This window comes from Sinocyclocheilus rhinocerous, unplaced genomic scaffold (genome assembly GCF_001515625.1).
Source record: "Sinocyclocheilus rhinocerous isolate Xijiao unplaced genomic scaffold, SAMN03320098_v1.1 scaffold185, whole genome shotgun sequence".
NCBI classification, from domain to species: domain Eukaryota; kingdom Metazoa; phylum Chordata; class Actinopteri; order Cypriniformes; family Cyprinidae; genus Sinocyclocheilus; species Sinocyclocheilus rhinocerous.
This window is the reverse complement of record NW_015662163.1, coordinates 2,236,932-2,258,302: the sequence shown is the minus strand read 5'-3', so window position 1 is coordinate 2,258,302 and position 21,371 is coordinate 2,236,932. Positions and strand designations below refer to the sequence as shown.

The 21,371-nt window shown below is 34.7% G+C and overlaps 1 protein-coding gene across 3 annotated transcripts in view; it reads right to left on the bottom strand.

Annotated features, from left to right (window-relative positions):
• man1a1 (mannosidase, alpha, class 1A, member 1) overlaps window positions 1-21,371 on the bottom strand; it is a 144,157-nt gene that overhangs the window by 86,005 nt on the left and 36,781 nt on the right. For all 3 annotated transcript variants that reach the window (XM_016537552.1, XM_016537555.1, XM_016537553.1), the window contains exons 2-3: window positions 20,116-20,212; window positions 5,414-5,529 (exon numbers count right to left, since the gene is read on the bottom strand). In XM_016537552.1, coding sequence (XP_016393038.1) covers window positions 5,414-5,529; window positions 20,116-20,212 — 213 coding nt within the window. The remainder of the gene's footprint in view (window positions 1-5,413; window positions 5,530-20,115; window positions 20,213-21,371) is intronic.

Below are 21,371 nucleotides of genomic sequence, written 5' to 3'. Positions count from 1 at the left end.
CCGATTCTTAGAATTTGGAATACTCTATGTAATCTTACACTGCAAAATAATAACTCAAAAAGATTAAAAGATAACATCATAATTATTTACTGAACCCTTAAATTAATAAATGATATAATGAAAGCCATAAAAACAGACAATTAATCGTGATAATCGTGATAATCGCCAAAGCCCTAAAACAGACAATTAATCGCAATAACCGTGATAATTTTTAGATAATTAATCGTCAGCCAAATTTCATAATCATGACAGCCCTAAGTGTAAATGTAATATATTTTATTCTATTTTATTTTTAATTGCCAAAGCAGCATATATGGCAAGATCAATGCATTTTAAAAGACACAAATAGTAGTAACGAAAAACTGACAACTTAAAAAAAAAAAAAAGAAAAAAAATGCTTTTTCTTGGTGATTTTTTTTTAAACATCCATTTGAGTCAAAACATTGCCTAGTGGCATTTAAAGCAGTACATTCCAACAAAATGATTACATTTTCTTTTTTATGTTTTCTTTTTGGTGCAGAGTGCTAATTTAATTAGAAAATGGTATTAGGCCTAAAAAGTTTTAAACTATTTAAAACTAGAAAAAAATAGAGATTCTGGGTGTTTGGACAACCTACACATACCTTAGAGCAGCAATTGTAGTTGGAAGAGTTTGCATTATGCTGCATTAATATTTCAGATACTGCAATCTGGCACTGTGCAACCTGTGGCATGAAACCGCAAGTCTCATTTAGCCTTTGCCAAGTAGCGTTATACAGTCTGACCACAGCAAGACGTCTGTAGTCTCGTCTGATGGTTTATGAGGTGAAATATTTGCATCTCTGCACCGTCTCTGGGCAACCAAACAATAATGACCCACTTATTGCTTAGCATAGGCTTCATGCACCATCAAAACAATTTAATAACGGCGCACAGGCGGCGCAGCAGAGAAATATCTTGCATCACATTGGTAAATATCCGGTTCAGGGCAAGATAAATGGCTGATGTCTTGGGGTGGTTGGGGGTGTTATGGATAGCCTCCTCTCAAATGCTTAAACGGTTCCAGTGACAACGGGGCACCAGATGTTTCCAGATGATGACTCAAGCCTTTTGTGGTTTATAGAGGGATCTGTCAGAAACTGGCACAAAAAGACCATGACAAATGCTTTCTTGCGCATGTTGAGTTAGGGAAAAATAAAATGTGAAGGAAAAGTAGGAAAAAAACTTCAGGTAAACATTGTAAGCTCCTTGGTAAAACCGGTCAGAACCATTGGTGTAAATGGTAAAGCCTGAAAATATCCTTTCGCTCGGCCATGAATTGGACTGACATGTGTAAAACAAAAAAGTGGGGCAAAAATACAGACAAAAACCTCCACAAGACACTTCAAAAGTTCACTTCTGAGTCTTGTGAAATCGTCTCCCTGCACACATGAATATGTACAAAGGGAATCAGTAGAAGATAGAAGAGGCAAAAGCAGCGAAGCAAAACCTCCACTGACTCCACAAACTCTGCAATTATTAAAGAGCTGCTGAGCCTTAGCTATGCTAAGAAAAAAATAAAGTAACTAAATCACAGATATTGATGAGGAAAGGAAAAACCCTTAGAATGACATGGCTTTAAAAAAATAAAAAATAAAAAAAACTTATCTGCAACAGACTGGAGGGCAGTTTAGATACACACAACTAAAACTGTCATCTATATAGTCATAGATACAGTCAACCAAAATTGTTTTGCTTATGACGAATACTAATTCAGATTCAGATTTTTGTGTTCAGTTAAATGGTAATAATGAAGAAATGATTTTTTATTACAGATTAATGGAAAATAAATATATAAATAAGCAAATAAACTGATAATACAAGAATAAGCATTACGATGCAATACATAATAATAATATACATTTTTTTAGATTCAACTAATTTCTGTATATTTGTAAAATAAAATAATACAAAATAAAATTACTATTACTGAAATAATAATAACATTAATAATAATAATAATAATAATATACGTTTTTTTAGATTCAACTAATTTCTGTATATTTGTAAAATAAAATAATACAAAATAAAATTATTACTGAAAAAATATTAACATTAATAATAATAATAATAATAATAATAATATACATTTTTTAGATTCAACTAATTTCTGTATATTTGTAAAATAAAATAATACAAAATAAAATTATTACTGAAAAAATATTAACATTAATAATAATAATAATAATAATAATAATAATAATAATAATAATAATAATAATAATAATAATAATAATAATAATAATAATAATAATAATAATAATAATAATAATAATAATAATAATAATATACATTTTTTTAGATTCATCTAATTTCTGTATATTTGTAAAATAAAATAATACAAAATAAAATTACTATTACTGAAAAAATATTAACATTAATAATAATAATAATAATAATATACATTTTTTTAGATTCATCTAATTTCTGTATATTTGTAAAATAAAATAATACAAAATAAAATTACTATTACTGAAATAATAATTTCATAAGTATCATTAAAATAGTACTATATTTTTAAAATTCCATTATATTTATGCAAAGTAATTTTGCAATTAAAATTTATCAAAATCCCAAATAAATAAAATAAAATAAATAAACACCTTTTACATACATACATATAGTTTACCTAAGCCTGTTCAATTGCCTCAAGAAAGACTATAAAAAGCAGTCATGCAATAAAATAGGCCTATATGTCATAAATAACTTCTTCAATTATCGGTATATCTCTAATGCAAACTTCAGATGAGTCTGCACTAGAGAGAATGGAAACAGATGGACACAATGAACCACACTGTGCTTGGGTTCTGTATCTAATGGCGTGTCTCTGATTGTTAGGACTCATAAAAAGGGAAGGGGTTTCTATTTTTATGCTTTTGATGAGGTTTTTCGATCCAGCAGTGGTACAGTGTCTCTGTCTGAAAGGTTATCTCACTCGGGTTCGAGTCCAGCTGGGATTTGTGGTCACTGCAACATAGCAGACTTTTACAACAGTGTGTGAATCTGACCTTCGATGATGCTGGCTTTTACAGGAATAAAAGAATCCCACAGCATAAAAGATGAGAGATCAAGACTGTTGATACAGTGAAGTGACTCTCCTCCTCCGTTCTGCTCCAGGCTCGGATTTCTCCGTCAAGCAATCTGATCATAACTTGTAAAACAACGCAATGTGGTAATGAGGATTCAGGAATGACCCGATAAACCAAAAACGCTGGACTACTAAAATACTGAGGATAAACATTGATTATTTGGGGAGATATGATTAATCTTTGAGTTGCCAAAGAGATTGAACCGCTTTGGGAAAACCTTTGAAACAGATGATAATATAAGCGTGATTCACAGATAGCCTTTACTTACACAGCTAAACACCTTTTAGCTTCTCAAAGATAACCAGATGATAGCGGAGGTCAAATGAAGCCGCATGAATAAACTTCCAATGGCTACAATTATTCTGCTAAAACAAGAGGCTTTCGTGCATCAGAAATGGGTTGCTTAGTGAATATTAATAACTGTTTCCAATGGGATTTTTGTGGACTCTTTCATTGTTGGAATTGCTTGAGGGTAGAAAGAAAAGCCTTTCAATTAAAAGTTGTTTAACACTCTTCATTAAAGGATTGGAGCCAGATACAGTCTTCTCTCTTGCCTTAAATTGAGGCGCTAGGATGTACTGAAGGACTTCCGATACTTAACGGAAAACCCCTGCAGAGTATCTAATGAAATGACCTCACCATACAGATGCAGAGATCCGATCGAACATCAAACAAAGCCTTATTTTTGTCTGGTTTATTCTGCATATGTTGCGTCTTAATTCGTTCATCAACTTCGTTTAGTCATTTCTGGAGTGATCTGCATGCAGTATTGATTGTCTTTTGCTATTCACTTTCTTCATGATTAATCAGATTTCTGCCTTCATTTGCTGCTCTCAGTCCTTCTATTTCTCTGCTGGGTGCAGTTCTGAAGATGAAACAGTTCAGCACTTCTCATATTACTGAAGAGGTATTGACGTTTATAAAAGCCAGATAATTACACCTCTAAAATCGAGTTGGATGAGTCGCATAAAAAGCAGAAAAACACACTTTTAGAATTATATGTGAATTCTCCTTATAAATTATATTACTAATATAAATATACTACTGTTGAAAATTTGTGGTTTAAGATATTTTTAATGCTTTTTGTAAGTCTCTGCTCAACAAGGCTGCATTTTTTAAATCAAAAATACAGTATAAACAGCAGTATTGTGAAATATTATCACAAACTAAAAATAACTTTTTCTATTTTAATAGAACATTTTTAAATTTGCTGCTCAAATAACATTTCTCATCAATGTTGAAAACTGTTGCGTTGCTTAATATTTTTGTGGGAATTATATATATATATATATATATATATACACACTTTTATAATAAGTGATTCCTCATAATATGACTCATTCAAGTCATTACTGGAAAAAAAAAACATCTGGACTGAACTGTAATTCATGGAGTTAACAATTATTATTATTATTATTATTATTATTATTATTATTATTATTTCTTCAATAATAGCATTACAATAGTATTACTAATTAATAATAGTATTACTTCAATAATAGTATAACAAATTTACAAAAAATTAGTTGCATTTAAAACAATTTGTTTGCTATTTCTATTATTACTATTACCTATTATTACTATTATTATTACTACTACTACTACAATTTATTCAATAATAGAATTTTTATTTTGTATTATTTTATTTTACAAAAATTTGTTGAATTTAAAATAATTTAATTGCTATTTCTATTATTATTTCTTTCAATAATAATATGTTATTTTGTATTATTTTATTACATTTACAAAAAAAGTTACATTTTGCACAAGATCATTCAAACAAATCACCAAAACAAGCAGGGACTTGAAAACACTGCTGTTTGTTTCTAACAGATTTTTTAAATCTGAAAGCTACACGGAAAATGATTCCTCATGATATGACTAATTTAAGTCAAGTTAACATCTGGACTGAATTGTAATTTATGGAGTTAACAAACAAAGTTGAGGGACTGGGAGTCTGGAATCAAAATTTAGTGCTGAAAAATGGCAGAAAGCATGAGACAAGATAGTTTATGAAGCCTTGAGATGTTTTTTGGTGGCTCAGATGTGGAAAGTCTCGTCAAATATTAGCACCAGACTTGTGCTAATATGGCAGATTTACAAGCGGTGATGCTAAAAGCTCCCAAAAAGTGCGAAGGTTGATTTATTACGTCAACACTGAAGACGTCATAGACAAGTTCTCAAAGCTTCATCAAAAAAAGTAATTCTGTTCTATCATTCAGGGTCAAATTTATAGCAAATAAATATTTGTAAGGATAAAAATCAACCGGCTCAACAAAAATGAGTATAAAAGGTTTGAGTCTTACCATGTTAAAGTCTAGGTTCATTTCCACCCACTCGGTAGCAGCCTCAAACTCGTCATACATCTCCATAATGTAGAGCGTGTCCAGCGCATCCACAATGGTGGCTCCTTTGAGACTACCTGTGGATAAATATGACAACAAACCATTTGAGAAGGCTTCCTGTGGGGTTACCTCTAGGATCAGAGCTGAAATAAACCAATAGCTTTATGATAAAGACCTCAGAGCCTTTGAGATATGGACCCTAATGCCCTGCCTAAGGGAAAATCCTGTGTAGAGAGCAAACAAACCATGGCTACAACAAATAAAAACCTTGCGAGATTAACACCCTCAAAGAGAAGCCAAGGTTAAGGCGAACAGATCTTACACAGGCCATGTCAGATTACTTCAGTATTTTAGCAGATAACGTGAAAACAACAAAGTGGATAAAAGAAAGGAAGACGCTCAATAACTCTCTGGTGTTGTCAAAGACCGTGAAGAAAATACATTGACTCTGGGCTCTTTAGTTCTATATGAATCAGTTATATACTGAATCAGCTTACTGTGAACAAAAATTCAGATTCACTAAACATTGGGACAATGATAACTCAAATATGAAACATGTTTGTGCAATAAAATGTAGCTCGTTAATATAACATGTAATAATAATAATAATATTATTATTATTAAATAAAACTATTAATATTATTGAAATACAATTATTATTGTTATTATTTCTTCAAAATTTATTTTTATTTTGCATTATTTTATTTTACAAATGTACAGTTATTATTTTTATTGTTATTATTATTATTATTTCTTCAATAATAGTATTTTTATTTTGTATTATTTTGTTAATTTACAAAAAAGTTTGAATTTAAAACAATTTGATTGCTATTTCTATTATTTTATTTATTTATTTTTTTTCTTCAATAATAGTATTTTTAATTTGTTTTGTTGTTACAAATTTACAAAAATTTGTTGAATTTAAAACCATTTGATTGCTATTCCTATTATTATTATTATTATTATCATTATTACTTCAAAAATAGCATTTTCATTTTGTATTATTTTATTTGACAAATTTACAAAAATTGTTAAAATAAAAACAATTTGATTGCTATTATTATTATTATTATTATTATTATTATATTTCACTATTTAATTAAAATATTTTAATAATTCGTTTTAAATAACTAATAATTAATAATTATATATATTAAATATATTTTATTAATAAGTACAATATAGAAAGAGAGACAGCAAGAACTGATCCGTTTTTATTTCTTTTGTTTTTAATTGAAAACTGCTAATTTGATTTTGTCCCCAAAATGCAAAGAAAGACAATCATATCTACCTATCTGTCCTACTTCAGGTCAATTCACACAACCATTTTAGGCATCATTACCCAGCAAGATTCTCCAACAACATGATAAAAAGAAAAATTAACTCAACCAATTAAGGTGCTGATATTATGAAACAAAATTGGTAAAGAAAACAATAGCATATGGTAACTGGCATAACTCTTCAACAACACGAAAGATGCTCGCTAGCATTTTTTGCATTTGTACTGATTATGAACGCAGCAGGTTGGGCGACATGCATGGCACTGCATGCAACACTCTTCAAGAAATGCAATGCTGCCAACCAGCTGTGCTCCTCATTTAACAGTCCTGGCTTTGTTTAGTGATGTTGAAGACACAACATGACAGAATTACTGTGTGCAATATTTGTACGGAACATCTCAAACACCTCCAGCAGAGCATTCACACGCCTTTCGCTTAGCGAGAGCCAATGAAATGATGGAAAATCCCCAAGAGAGTAAGTTACTCTCGTCAGATGGTGAGAAGTTTTTGAACAGGAAAAACATGAATGTCTGATATATTTGCTTTCGGATATCTGGCTTTTAAAAAATATGTATCTCACTTCCAAGAATCTGTCAGAAGAAAAACATGTGGGAGATGCAAGCATGCCATGCCCCTTCATTTCCACAAGTGATAGAGGACCACAACGAGGTGTCAAGAGAAACAGGAAAAGAAAACAGGATGTGCAAATCAAACAAAACATCATAAAAATGTGCAAAGGACCTTCCCTCTTGCAGCTATGCTGCTTTTTAGGCAGAACAGTCTCCATGCTGCAAAATCGCCCCGTCATAAAAGTTTTATGTTCTGACGTGGCCTTTTCTCACAAATGCAACTAATCTGTGTGTGTGTGTGAGAATCTGAAAGCCACTAGGCAAACATCCTGCTACATATTGAAAAGCATATTTAACACCTGTTTGATTAATGGTAAAGTCCCTAGTTCATGGAAAGGAGCACTCATTCATAGAATACCGAAGAAAGAAAATGTACCAGAAGACCCCTCAACATAGAGGGACATCTCACTATTGCCATCTGTATGCATCCTTATTGCTGGATTTTAAAAGACGGAAGGTGCCACACGCATGTGGTGGGGAAGACAGCTTCCTGGGTTTTAAAAGAAAGACCAATGGAAAGCTGGATGGACGGGCACAGGGATTTGGTGTGTCATCAGACTGGCCAGACTTAAACGACCTATGCTGGAGGACAGGTACTGAACTGAAGTGGACCTCCCACTACCAACCTGTAGAGGTCTCTGATGCAGTCGTAGAGGACCCATCTGTCATCGTGGAAGCCAGGCTGCACCATAACAACATTGTTCACCTGCTCCAGCCTAGAACATCAAGGCAGACTCTCTTGTCTATTCAAAGAGCCCAAAATATGGAGTACTGGTCCAATCTAAAACTCCAGGGAAAGTTGGCAAAACTGCCCTGCGCGGACCACTCTGTATCACACACCATTTACAGCAATGCCACCATCAGTGAGGAGATCCTCACTTTCTGTGTAAAAGCACGTCTACAGGTTCTTCCTACAAAATACAACCTATCACTGTGGTTTCCCTCCACCCATTCACCCCTCTGCCTGCTGCATGACCCTCCTCAACACCTGGAGTCAGTAGCCCACATCATGAACAGTTGTTCATCATTTAAAGGACTATATACTGCCAGACATGACAGACTTGTGGACCTCACTGCTGCTCAGATTCTCTGTGTGGCTGATGAGCAGATCTTTAAACACTACTGTACGGTCTGAATGGTTCAACTCACCTGCAAACACTTTTCTAGGAATTGTTAATACACCAGATATCGTTGACATCTCTCAGAATGGCAAAACAGTTACACTATTTGAGGTGTCATGTGCATTTGACTTGTTTATGGAGGACTCTTACTGCTCTAAGACTTTAAAATATCAGTCACTGATATCTACCATTGATAAACTTGGGTACAAATGCCAGCTTATTGTGCTGGTGTTTGGTAGTCTAGGTGAGTGCTCAGGACCTCAGACTGGGCCGAAGGTTTACCTTCCAACAAGACAATGACCCTAAGCACACAGCTAAAATAACGAAGGAGTGGCTTCACAACAACTCTGTGACTGTTCTTGAATGGCCCAGCCTGAGCCCTGACTTAAACCCAATTGAGCATCTCTGGATAGACCTAAAAATGGCTGTCCACCAATGTTTACCATCCAACCTGACAGAACTGGAGTGGATCTGCAAGAGGGAATGGCAGAGGATCCCCAAATCCAGTTGTGAAAAACTTGTTGCATCTTTCCCAAAAAGACTCGTGGCTGTATTAGATCAAAAGGGTGCTTCTACTAAATACTGAGCAAAGGGTCTGAATACTTAGGACCATGTGATATTTCAGTTTTTCTTTTTTAATAAATCTGCAAAAATGTCAACAATTCTGTGTTTTTCTGTCAATATGGGGTGCTGTGTGTACATTAATGAGGAAAAAAAATTAACAAATGATTTTAGCAAATGGCTGCAATATAACAGAGTGAAAAATGTAAGGGGGTCTGAATACTTTCCGTACCCACTGTATATATATACACACACATACATACATACATACATACACACACAATTAGTGTCTATACATACATAATACATACATATTTAAAAAAGAATACAATTACATAAATACAAAAATTACATACAATTTATTATATTTCACATTTTTCTATTTGTTCTATTTTTTATTTTGTGCATGCTGTTGATATGTACTGCATTTTATTTACCTTTATATACCCGTGTATATAAACAAAGAAATATACAAGAATAAATGAATATATATACACAAACAATTACAGAGTGTATACATACATCACACATGCATACATATTTCACTGTATTACAATGCTCAGTAACATTTATTCCTGATAAATAAGAAAGTTGTGCTACCGGTACATTTCTTCGAATCAGCATGGCTATGACCACATTCATGTAACCACAGTCTTTGCAGCTCACATTCTGCTGAAGCCCAAATGTTTCATATACCTTAAACACAACACTCAATACACAGAAAGTAGATGCAAACAGTAAGCAAATAAAGGTGTTCTACACGGAGACGATGCAAATCAAAATCATCTTTAAGGCAGAAACTGCACTGCAGGTGAAAGGACAGCATATTTGTGCACTGCTGTGTCTTTTCACAGGCCCTTGAGGACTCAAACCCCAGTGAGGAAGTGTGGGAAGGTCATAAATCACTTCACTACAAAGCTTTCTAACACAGCCCTCGGTTAGACATTCACGTCTCAAATAGGGCTGTCACGATTATGGAATTTGGCTGACGATTAATTGTCTAAAAATAGTCACGTTTATTGCGATTAATTGTCTGTTTTAGGGCTTTGCCGATTATGACTGTTATGCCGATTATCACGATTAATTGTCTGTTTTTATGGCTTTCATTATATAATTGTGCTTAATTTAAGGGTTCAGTAAATAATTATGATGATATCTTTTAATCTTTTTGAGTTATTTTGCAGTGTAAGATTACATAGAGTATTTCAAATTCTAAGAATTTTTGTGTGCGGTCGCACAGGCGCAACCACCGCGTTGGTCAACTCATAAGCGCTGCAATTTCTGTTGCATATGAGAAACCTCAAACGGCAAACGAAACTGAAAGCATAACGAAACAGAGCTTTAGAGAGTATACTCGCTGCGTCAGCACGAGTGCGAAGGTGGGCGCAGCAAAAATGACGCGCATATTGAGGAAACGATGGATGGTTTTCAAGCGAAAGTCAAGTAAAAGACCGCTTCTTAAACCAGAGAAGGTGAACATGCTGGTATTCTTGTGGGGGAAAAAACATGCAAGCACTGTCACCGTTAGTTAAAAAAAATTGCGCATGTGCTCGTGCGACCAGCTGAGAAAGTTAGCTGCAAAAGAGCGACCAGTGGGAAGAATGAGTCTGGAGCCCTGTATAGGCTATACAGTGCATGAAAAGCAAACTGGTGCTCTTCTGTTTCTTTTGGTGTATAACTCCCCCTTGTGTCGTATAAAAAGCACAATAATCGCGTTTGTCTGAAACAACCGCGGTTAAATCAAATAATCGCGATTAGACGGTTATTTAATTATCGCGACAGGCCTAGTCCCAAAAGCTTTCCCCCTACATGACTGGTTTTACCCTCTGAATGCTGACCCAAATCAGAACTATACAATCTTATCCTCTGAGATGTCCACTGCACAGGTTTAACAGAGACTCTTAGACACTATTAACAGATCTTATCTATTCCAATTACACTGGTAAATTACAAACCAGCACTTAATGACCTGATAAAGCTACTCACAGTCATGAATCCCTTGCTGAGAGCATGTTGTGACCTCAGGTTAGAGGTGATGGGATACCAGCCTGCTTGTCTATCAATACAAAGACTCGATCTGATGACCAGTTGTACACCTCGAGAAGGTTGTGGGTCGAAGACGATAACAATCCGACGTCGAAAATACAATCCACTATTGAACCATCTTCCATCTCAGTGCATGTTATGGATTAATCGATGAAACCAACAACTGGTCATTCTTAAGCAGGGGCAAAACAATCAAGAAACGAGCACTTATGTTTGACGGTAACATCACGTGCTGGAGCTCATCTCAGCAAGGCCTGTATAACAGATGGCCGCTCATTTGGGATCTGAAAGAAAGCCATTACGACGAGAGAACCTCCTAGAAGCGGTATTATCGAAATGAAGGTTGACCTCCAGAGCTATTTGGCAGGGAATTGACATTGGCAGCATCTGCAAGGTAGTACAATCCTGCATGTTTATTCTGGGCTGACAGATACTGGACAGTAATTCAAAGAACATTATCTGGCAGGACATTTTTTTTAAAGGAATGACCTTTTGACCCCAAGGTGCACGTCTACAAATAATCAAACATGGGATACAAACTAAAATCTACGAAAGTTTCAAGTTAATATAATAACACACCTACTCAGTAAAACTCAAACAGCATTAAATTAGTATTTAAATTAATCAAAATAACTAATAATCATGCAGTCAAGACAATACTGATAATTTATGTAGTTTCAATTTACACTTGATTATATTTATATTTCTTAATGCTTACTCGAATACTTAAAAGTGATAGTCAAAACAAAAATGACAATTCTTCTATATGACTTACTTTATTCTGTGACAAACAACGATGAAAAATGGATATTTGAATTTTATACAGTATAATAAAATTAAAAGGGGTATTTTTTGGACCCCTACACTCCAAAAGAAAAAAATTGTACTCTGTCGTAGAAAGAAAATCATTTATTATTGCTGACAAAATGTTTACTTGAAATAATATACTGTATCTGAAGGCTGCATACCATTGTGTTAATTGAATTATATACAATTTAAAAATGAATAGCTTAATTCATATTTAACCTTTTTAGTAAAGGAATATGTTAAACATGTACGAAAACTAGCATTGAGAAACATCAAATTAATATTGGTATCAGGAAAAAAAAAACCTATTGCACACTGACATACAAATTGAAAGTAATTATTTAACCATCTCACGATCCATTAGCACATATAATAGTTATGATTCTTGGCTCATTTCGAGACAAAAAAGAAAAAAAAATGCAGTTTAATGAGTCAGTTGACCCAGTAATCACTCTGAATGATTCTCTGACTTATTCCATTTCTATGCCAATAATTTGCAAATTCAACTCCGAGTGATTACTCATTTAAATGAGTCATTTACAAAAGTCTTTTAAAAAAGAACCAGCAATTTGTTCATAAATCAGACATCACTGATTGTGCATGCAACCAAAGAGAACAACAAAGTCATGTTGTCTGTTTATTGTCCTATATTTTACCACGTCCTCAACATATTCAATTCAGACTGTAAGCTCACAACTCAGCTAAAAAAAAAATAATAATAATAAATAGTTATGCCGCAGGGTTGTAGATTCAGCAGCAGGGTACTGTCGCTACTGAATACAAACAGTAAAACATTACCTCCTCTAGTGACACTGTTGTAATGAGGAAAATATATAAACAGACTGTATCAGTGAACTCCGAGGACTGACACAATCTCTAGTCAGAGCCTCTAAAGCAAAATACACGACTTCAAAAATAAGATTAGGCTGGTGATTACAGCTGAAACATGAAGACTCGTCTTGCTCAGCAAGAAGCTGTTTGTAAGCACATCTCCAAGCAGCAGGAACTCCTGAAGCCTGCTGTGACACTGGACGGCGGGCTTCAGACAACAAACAAAACGTACATAAGCCGATGTCCATCAACACCAGACCATAATTCTGCCCAAGCGTCTCTAGGAATCAATCGGCCCTATTCAAGGCTGAACATGCAAACACAGGTGCAACACAGCTGTCTACTGAATCCTAAAAGCATCAAACCATTTAGTACCAAAGATGCTCCAATTTGTGTTTGCCAGCAGGCAGCCAACTGGCAGAAGAAAAACACACACACGCAATCATTAACTTGAAATCACCCTCTTCAAACAGATGGGAGTTTCTTCAACTATGGGAACTTTCATGTCTCAGGGGTTGATTTTTATGAAAACTAACAGATTGCAATTTTTTTCTTCTTGTTTTATGAAGGTCACATTAAAATATGAGACATTATAAGGGCAGGAGAGAGTTCACTCTTATAAAAATGAATGGGAGAAATTGTAATTTGCAATATGGCAGCTGCAGTCCTGTCTTACATTGTTAAAAGAGCCAGGTGTCTTTTTTTATAGCACCATTGTTTGCTTATGTACTCAAAAATGTATGCGTATTAACTGAGCCAGCTTGAAAAATACAGTATTTTTATGTGATTTGAGCTAAACTTGCACTTGTATAAGTGTGGAAAATAATGACAGGAGGTGTTACCATGACAGCCGACAAGTGAAGTGACTGCCTTAAGAAAGACTTTTAGATTTAAAAAGGCCTTGGAATTTTTTACTGTGCATTATTTAGTTTTGCTGCTTTTCAAATGCCTTTTATGCATATATTTTATTGTTTTACCCTGATAACTGACCCAGCTGTTTAATCTCAACTTATGAAATTCCATCATGAAAACATTTTTTTAATTATGGTCACGTAAATAAACATTCAAGATTTACTATGCGACAAAGTATTATATAAACTTCTACACAAATGACAACTACCACAACAATTTTGGTAATAAAAGTTATTAATTTTGTTATATTAGAATTTATTAAAAGTTCTAAACTAATATTTTAAACTTCACGTTATGTTATAATATAACACAATTTTACTATTATTTTGCAGCTAAATGTATTTTTGTTATAAAGTTATAAGTATTTATTTTTAAATAATAACATTTTTTCCACAGATCAAGAAGCATGTTTGAAAGAAAGAAACCTGCAAGTAATTGTTATATTATGAGTGCATATATGAACTGATATTCATATTAAATTGTTTTAAATTAATATTTAAACTTTATCCCACAATTAATATTATTTTTGTTGCTAAAAGCTATTAATTTTGTTATAAAATTGTAAAAGCTAATTTTTAAATAACTTTTTAATATTTAGAAATATAAATAATATTATTTTGCTGCAAATCAAAGGCTAGCGTTAAACAAGAAATCTGAAGCAAGTTAAGAAAAAGTTAACACAGTCAGATATTAAGCTGGCGCTTTGGCGATGACGTCATCATCCCAATCGTTATCACATCAAGGTAAAGTTCTGCTTCCTAACAAAGACCCATTTTAATTCCTGTGCCCCAAACACACAGTTAAGCATATGACTTTTGTTGGGCCATTAATACAAGTGAGGCTGTATACTGACAGAACATCATGGTTCAGCAGCCACTGTGCTAAATGAGCACACAAGGGCTTAGAGCCAGACTGACGCAATCTTCCTCTTTCCTACCACTTATCTATGCTCTTCTGCACTTCTGCAAAAAAATTATGCGTTTTTATTTAATTGCACAGTTCATGGCAGGGACCATCACACAATGGCTTCATTCACTGTTGGGAAATGGTTATTTCCAAATCACAATCAGACTGGTGGACATTGTGGAGAGAAATACAGAAGGAGAGTAGGCCTTTTCCCTATGTGTTTTATTAGAGGAAGTGGTCGTGAGTGACAAGCATGTACATTCGGGAACTGCAGACAGTTCATACTGTACCTGAGCGGCTTCATTAGCCAAGACTTTGTCTCAGTCCACGCTGGTTTCTTACACAGGGATCCAGTCTGGAGGATCTGCTCCTCTCTGTGCTGAGATGATTGGCACATGGAACAGAATGGCCAGTATTCAGCAGGACTGAATCGGCTATGTGAGATATGCAGACACTGAAATCTATATTCAGGTCAACTTTCAAACAACCTCTCGGAACAAAATTCAAAAGCAGTATTGGAATACAGAACATGGAGTTGTGATTACACTTCCACTCCGCATCGATCACATACTGTGGGGTCTGGAAAGTGGAGTGATGCAAAGAGTAGATTTTGTTATAGAAAATATCAAATGGAGTTCAGCAAATCAAATTCAGCAAATTGGTCTATTCCATGCACAATAAAATAGGATTTGGTGGAATATTCCAACACAGATTACCTTCTTTATAACATCTACATTAATGCATTTAATAGAAGCTAATATGCAAAGTGACTTATACTGCATCCAAGTTTCATGACTTCCCTGGGAATCAAACCCATGACCTTCACTGTAAAAAGTAATCACTGAATCTACTTAAGAAAAGCGAGTAAACATAACTGATTTTTACTAATTTGTTGAATTTACTTAATTACACTGTGTTATGTGAACTTTCAGGTGGATGCAATGTGTTCTGCTACTGCTATTTTAATTTCTTCAATGTGTTGGGAGTCCCTGCGTATGTGCAATGTGAACGTGTAAAGGTGATTGGAGACGACATAAAAAATAAAATAAAAAATATACATATATATATATATATACATAATGACTTGAAGTAACATTGTTTTATTAAACAAATAAATGCCCTGTTTTCTGTACCTGTTTTCTGTCTTTGTGCACAGGTTTTCCAAGTAAGTTCAACTCATTACTTTTTACAGTGTTGGCATTGCTATCGCCATGCTCTACTGTTTGAGCTCAGCCAACAAAGTTCAGCCAATCTATTTTTTTCCATGTATTTTTTTTCTTTTTATCAAAAGTGATTTATATTGCTTTCAGGGTACATGTTTTATTTCAGATTACACTTCTCGTTTTCTCTGAGAGTCGAACCCATAACCTTGGCATTGATAGCAGCATGCTCTACTGTTTAAGCTACAGAAAGTAAAATCGTGCAATGAAATAATCCAACAAAAACTAAATATTGATTTTAATAAAAATATTGATACTGATATTTCTCATTAAAATATCAACCAATCAGGTGTTGAATTGTTAATTGTGCAAGATAGCTGACATGCATGTAGCCCATTTTTAAAAGATAATTTAAACAAATACACCCAAAAACCATGCCATTAAAATTACAATTAAAGTGATAGTTCACCCAAAAATGAAAACGCTGTCATTAATTACTCACTCTTCATTTATCTTCGAACACAAATTAAGATATTTATGATGCATTTTTGTGCGCAAAGAAAACAAAAATAACGACTTTTCGTCTCCTCCGCGTTACCCTGTAGTGCCATTTTGGAGAGTATCACATACGTAAACAACATATGCTGTTATGTGTCAGCAGCACCGCACGCGGATACGCTGTTTACATTGTTTACATTTTGATCTGAACGTAAACAATGTATCCGCCTACATACGTTGTTTACGCATGTGATACTCTCCAAAATGGCACTATAGGGTGATGTGAAGGAGACGAATTGTTGAATTAAGTCATTATTTTGGTTTTCTTTGTGCACAAAAAGTATTCTCGTAGTTTCGTAAAATTACTGTTGAACCACTGTTGAACGATCTCCTTGCTATGTTTCTGAGCCTTGATCGTGTAAGGATCCTTGCTGTCTATGGGAGGGTCAGAGAGCTCTCGGAATGCATCAAAAATATCTTAATTTGTGTTCCGAAGATTAACGAAGGTCTTACAGTGTTGGAACGACATGAGGGTGAGTAATTAATAGGGTTGCAAAGGGGTGGAAAATTTCCGGTAAATTTCCGCAAACTTTCCAAAAATCCCTGGAAGATTCCAAAAAAATCCTGGAAAGTTTCCAAAATTTCTGGAATGTTTCCCAAATTTACTGGAAATTTTCCACCTTTTTGCAACCCTAGTAATTAATGACAGAATTTAAATTTTTTGGGTGAACTATCGCTTTAAGAATAATTAGGGCTGCATGATATGGAGGGGGAAAAAAGTGCTATATATACACAATAAACTTTGAAAAACGCAATGGTGATAAACAACACGATCATCTTATAAATTAATAAACTTATGAATAATGTCTCAAATCAATTTAAATTATTTTTATGTACTACTTTATTTACATGAATGACATATGGAACATTCAATTTAAACAAATTATGGAGAGAATGTTGCTATTTTTTATTTATTTTTTTTACAAAACTTTCTCCACTCCCATATCCCAATCTGCTCAAATGACATTTTATGTAGCTGTTGTAGTACCAGAGATGTCAAAAGTACCAGAACTTCAATTAATTACTAATCAACAGTCCTCAGTGTAATCGATCAAATTATTAAATGATAAACATCACTTAAAGATTAACACAGTCTCCTAGCTTCTATCCTAGACTATAATGTAGTTTCAACGGCCTTAAACAAACCCAGAGTGTGTGAAATATTTAAACTCACTCTAATCCACGGATTCTGAAGCCTTAATCATTTTTTCATGGCTGGTTAAATGCAATTCATCAGAAATTTGCCGTATACTGCACAAGATTTAATGCACTTTAATGTAAGTGAGGTCAAATGCGTGAGAGAAAGACCTTTACGCTCCTCGTCTGTGTGCATGCGGCATGGTACAGAATACATTCAAGACACGTGGCAACAATCTCACACGTCCGGAACACACAAGCAGGCATAATGTCTTGACTAAGCACTTCCATATGGCGTGACTGCAGCCTGATTTTTCTCTGTGCGCTAAAGCCCTGTGGGTTGTAAAGTGTCTGTTTTTGTGACCGCCCCCGGTGATCACGACTTCCAGTAAGGTCTTACGCTACGCATCGGCGTGTGTGATCCGACCGGCCGGTCTCAGCAGCTCACATCTCACTGAGGAACGAGATCTAAAGCAGCACAAAACAGTCATTCCAGCTGCCTGGTCAGGTACAAAAACCCTGACCAGCATATTCCAGATCATCTTTTATTCAGAGCCAACGTACCATTAACCCAACCTCTAAATTTATAATGGCAAACCCTGCCAGACAAAACGTGTGTTCAATGGTCTCTGATGTGGCCGTACGCCCCATAGGGCCAACCTTACTATTTGAGAAATTGACGAGCACTCAAAACTGCCTGGAAACGCACTGCACAACAAAAAAGGCTGGGAGGTAATAGCATGTGAGAGAGCTGTCTGACTTTGACTGACATGGGAGCCGTTTTAAAGCGCACACACACACGCAAGGCTAGAGCGCATGAGAAAGAGTGTAATGTACTTCTTGCCAAATTGCTATTCTGATAGTGTCTGAGCCAAATAAATTAAGACTGTATATTCTACTGGCACGTCCGAAGCAAAATTATAGAGGTTAATCAAATGTGCGCTGTAAATCCCCGGCCTGCCCTCCAGCTGAGTGCCAATTGACAATGTGGAGTTTACAACACAACAGCAGCACGTCTGATGAATCATTCATAACACACTCAATCTCTATTCTAAAAAAACAGCGATATGCATGACTTACAAGAGTCAGAGAACTCGATTAATTAAGAGGATACAGGGCTGGAAATTGTCTGTAGGGTTAAAAAAAAAAAGTTTGCAGTCAAAACGCAAACCCTCATTTTATCAGATTTTCAATAGTGATGCACCAGAATTGTCTGCAACTGCAAATAATAAAATTATTATTCTAAAATTGCTTGTGCTTAGAATTTTTTTTTTAATTAACTAATGACTATGCTGTAAATGTTTATTTTCCGACGTTGGAACTAAAACAAAGATTGTTGCAGTATGTTTTACAAGAAAATAACATTTCAGTGTTACTTGCCATTTCTTCGTAATTGTTTGTGGAATTTACTTACAGTGAAATAGTTTTGTTTTTTTTCTTCAGTATATAAACATCAAACATCTAATAACAGAATAAAAATATAATCAAAAACAGTGAAATGAAAATCAATTTCACAATTTCCAAATGTGTTTAAAAACAGAATATGCCAGTGTTTTTGACTGAATCATAATGCAATCAATCATTTTTCAAGAAATGAAAAGGGTGCATCATTAATTTTCATCTGTAAAGAGATTTCATTATCATTTCATTATTCATCATTCATACAAGAAAGCATTAATTTTTATAACTTGACGATGACTCCGCATTGACAAGAGACAAAAAATTAAAAAAATTAAAAAATAATTTAAATAAACAAACAGGGAAAATACTAGTGCTGTCTGATAAATGATTTTTAAAATCTTTTAATTGTTCAGTTGTGTACACTTAATTGTTAATCAATCAGTGAAGCTATAAAAATGTGCTGACCCAATAATCTACTAAAAAAAAATAAAAAAATACACACATACATAAATAAGTAAATAAATAAAAAATCTGAGCCAAGTTTAATCCAGCAGGGGCATGTCTGACTGTGACATGTATACAGTATATTGCCATTATTATTATTTGTAAAACTCTTCATTGTTGATCTTGAATGATAATGCAAGTTATTCAAATCCTTACTATTTTTTGGTGTAAATGCATGCTGATATTTTCTAAACATTTTCTAGGGTGTTTCCAAACTTTTGGAAGGCACTGTAACATTTCTGGGATGAGCTAAATTATGCATATTACAACATGCAGGTAGCATAAGAGTGTGATAATGTGTTGTTGCTGCATCCTCTTAGTTATTGATGTAGATTACAAACCTCACAGGAAGATGGACAGTCCTTCATGAATTATTCACAGATTAGTATGCCCACTCACAACCTGTGCTTTTCAGCTTCAAAATAGAAACAGGTCAAGAGGGTGATGGGCAAAAGCAGCAAAACAACATTTCTTTACAGGCAAGGAAAACACATTAATGCGAAAAAGGCACCAAAGAGGATCAAGGTATCGTGAAACTATATTTGTGCGGTGTGACCGTGCTATTCCTGCCCGATGAAGTCAGAAATGGTTTTGTTTGTCCTCTTGAAAGCAGAAATAGACCCAGACGGAGCTTGTGAAGTGAGACAGACCGGAGAGAAATCAAAAGCCTTTTTGATGGAGGTCACCTAACCACCTGTGCAGCATTGATTGACAGTTCTGACTGCTTACCAATTTACTGTTGGGACATGAAGCTGTACGTGCACGAATCATAGTTTCATGGTCAGATAGACACTCTAGACAGACACTCACCAAACAAATTGCTGGAGTGGCCTTGCTTAGAGACGGGACGCAGTTCGTTGGAGCCCCAGGCGTAGCGCTTGTAATTATCCCAAGAAAACTGCATCATCTGAGGAGAGAGTGAGAGATGAAGAGGTTACCTTTGTGAATTTTGGTTAATTTCGTCACAGCAAAGGTAAAACATCACACAAGAAAGTAAAATTAATGTGTCAACATCTAACATACAAGTGACTGGGCTAATCAAGGATCAATAGCATTAAATAATTTGATTAAATCAACAGTCGAAATGCTTAATGGATCCATTGCAGCACAAATATGCTTAATTAAGAGAGAAAAAAATATCAATGCTCACATATGTCAGGTATAATTTTATTTGTGGATAAAAATGGGCTATACAATAGTCCACCCTGCTGGTGATAAAGGCATGAACAAGTTTCTCCAAGTCTTGACTGGAAACAAAACATCTAATTCTTGCAATGTTTTTGAGATGATAGTATGCTGATTTAGTATGCTGATTTGGCATATCCTGCCCTATAGCATGGTGTATTTTTTTATTTTTTATGTTTTATATATAGGCTAAAGTGAGTTTGACTTTGTATTTTGTTGTTGCATTCAAGCAATTGATGCCGAACTGCCGCTAATTCGAAAGTTAAAGTAAAATGCGCACGGCGCTTTTAAGCTATTTAAAAGCGAAGGAAAGCGAGGAAAAGAGGGAAAATTCAAACGAAGAATTGCTTTACGCCGAATTGCCACTGTTTGAAAGTGAAAGTAAAATACGCACGCAGCTTTTACAAGCTATTTAAAAGCAAAGGAAAGCGAGGAAAAGAGGGAACGCCCCCGCCCCCACGGTATTACCGGTGTTGTCACACGTCGATTAACCGGTGGGAAAATTTCCTCACCGTCACAACCCTAGTGTGCACATGGTTTTTGAGTCCTACACAGATTTTGTACAGTGGCATTAACAACCAATTAATCATTAATGTCAATAAAAATGACCAGGGTTTCTGCAGGATTTTTAAGCTCAGATTTAAGACTTTTTAAAGTCCGTGTAAAGAGAATTCTGAGAATTGTTTCTAAACACATTATAAATGTTAGAAATGTATTGCAGAAACACATTACAAAGACTCTGAAGTATGTAGTACTGAATTGTGGAGTTAAACCGTTAAACTGTTTTTCAACAATTCGGTGTTCAGGATTTTTTTGGGTGGGGCTAAAACGGTGGCTCGATGACACAATGGAGCCACCGAGCATGGCCCCTCCCCTAACAC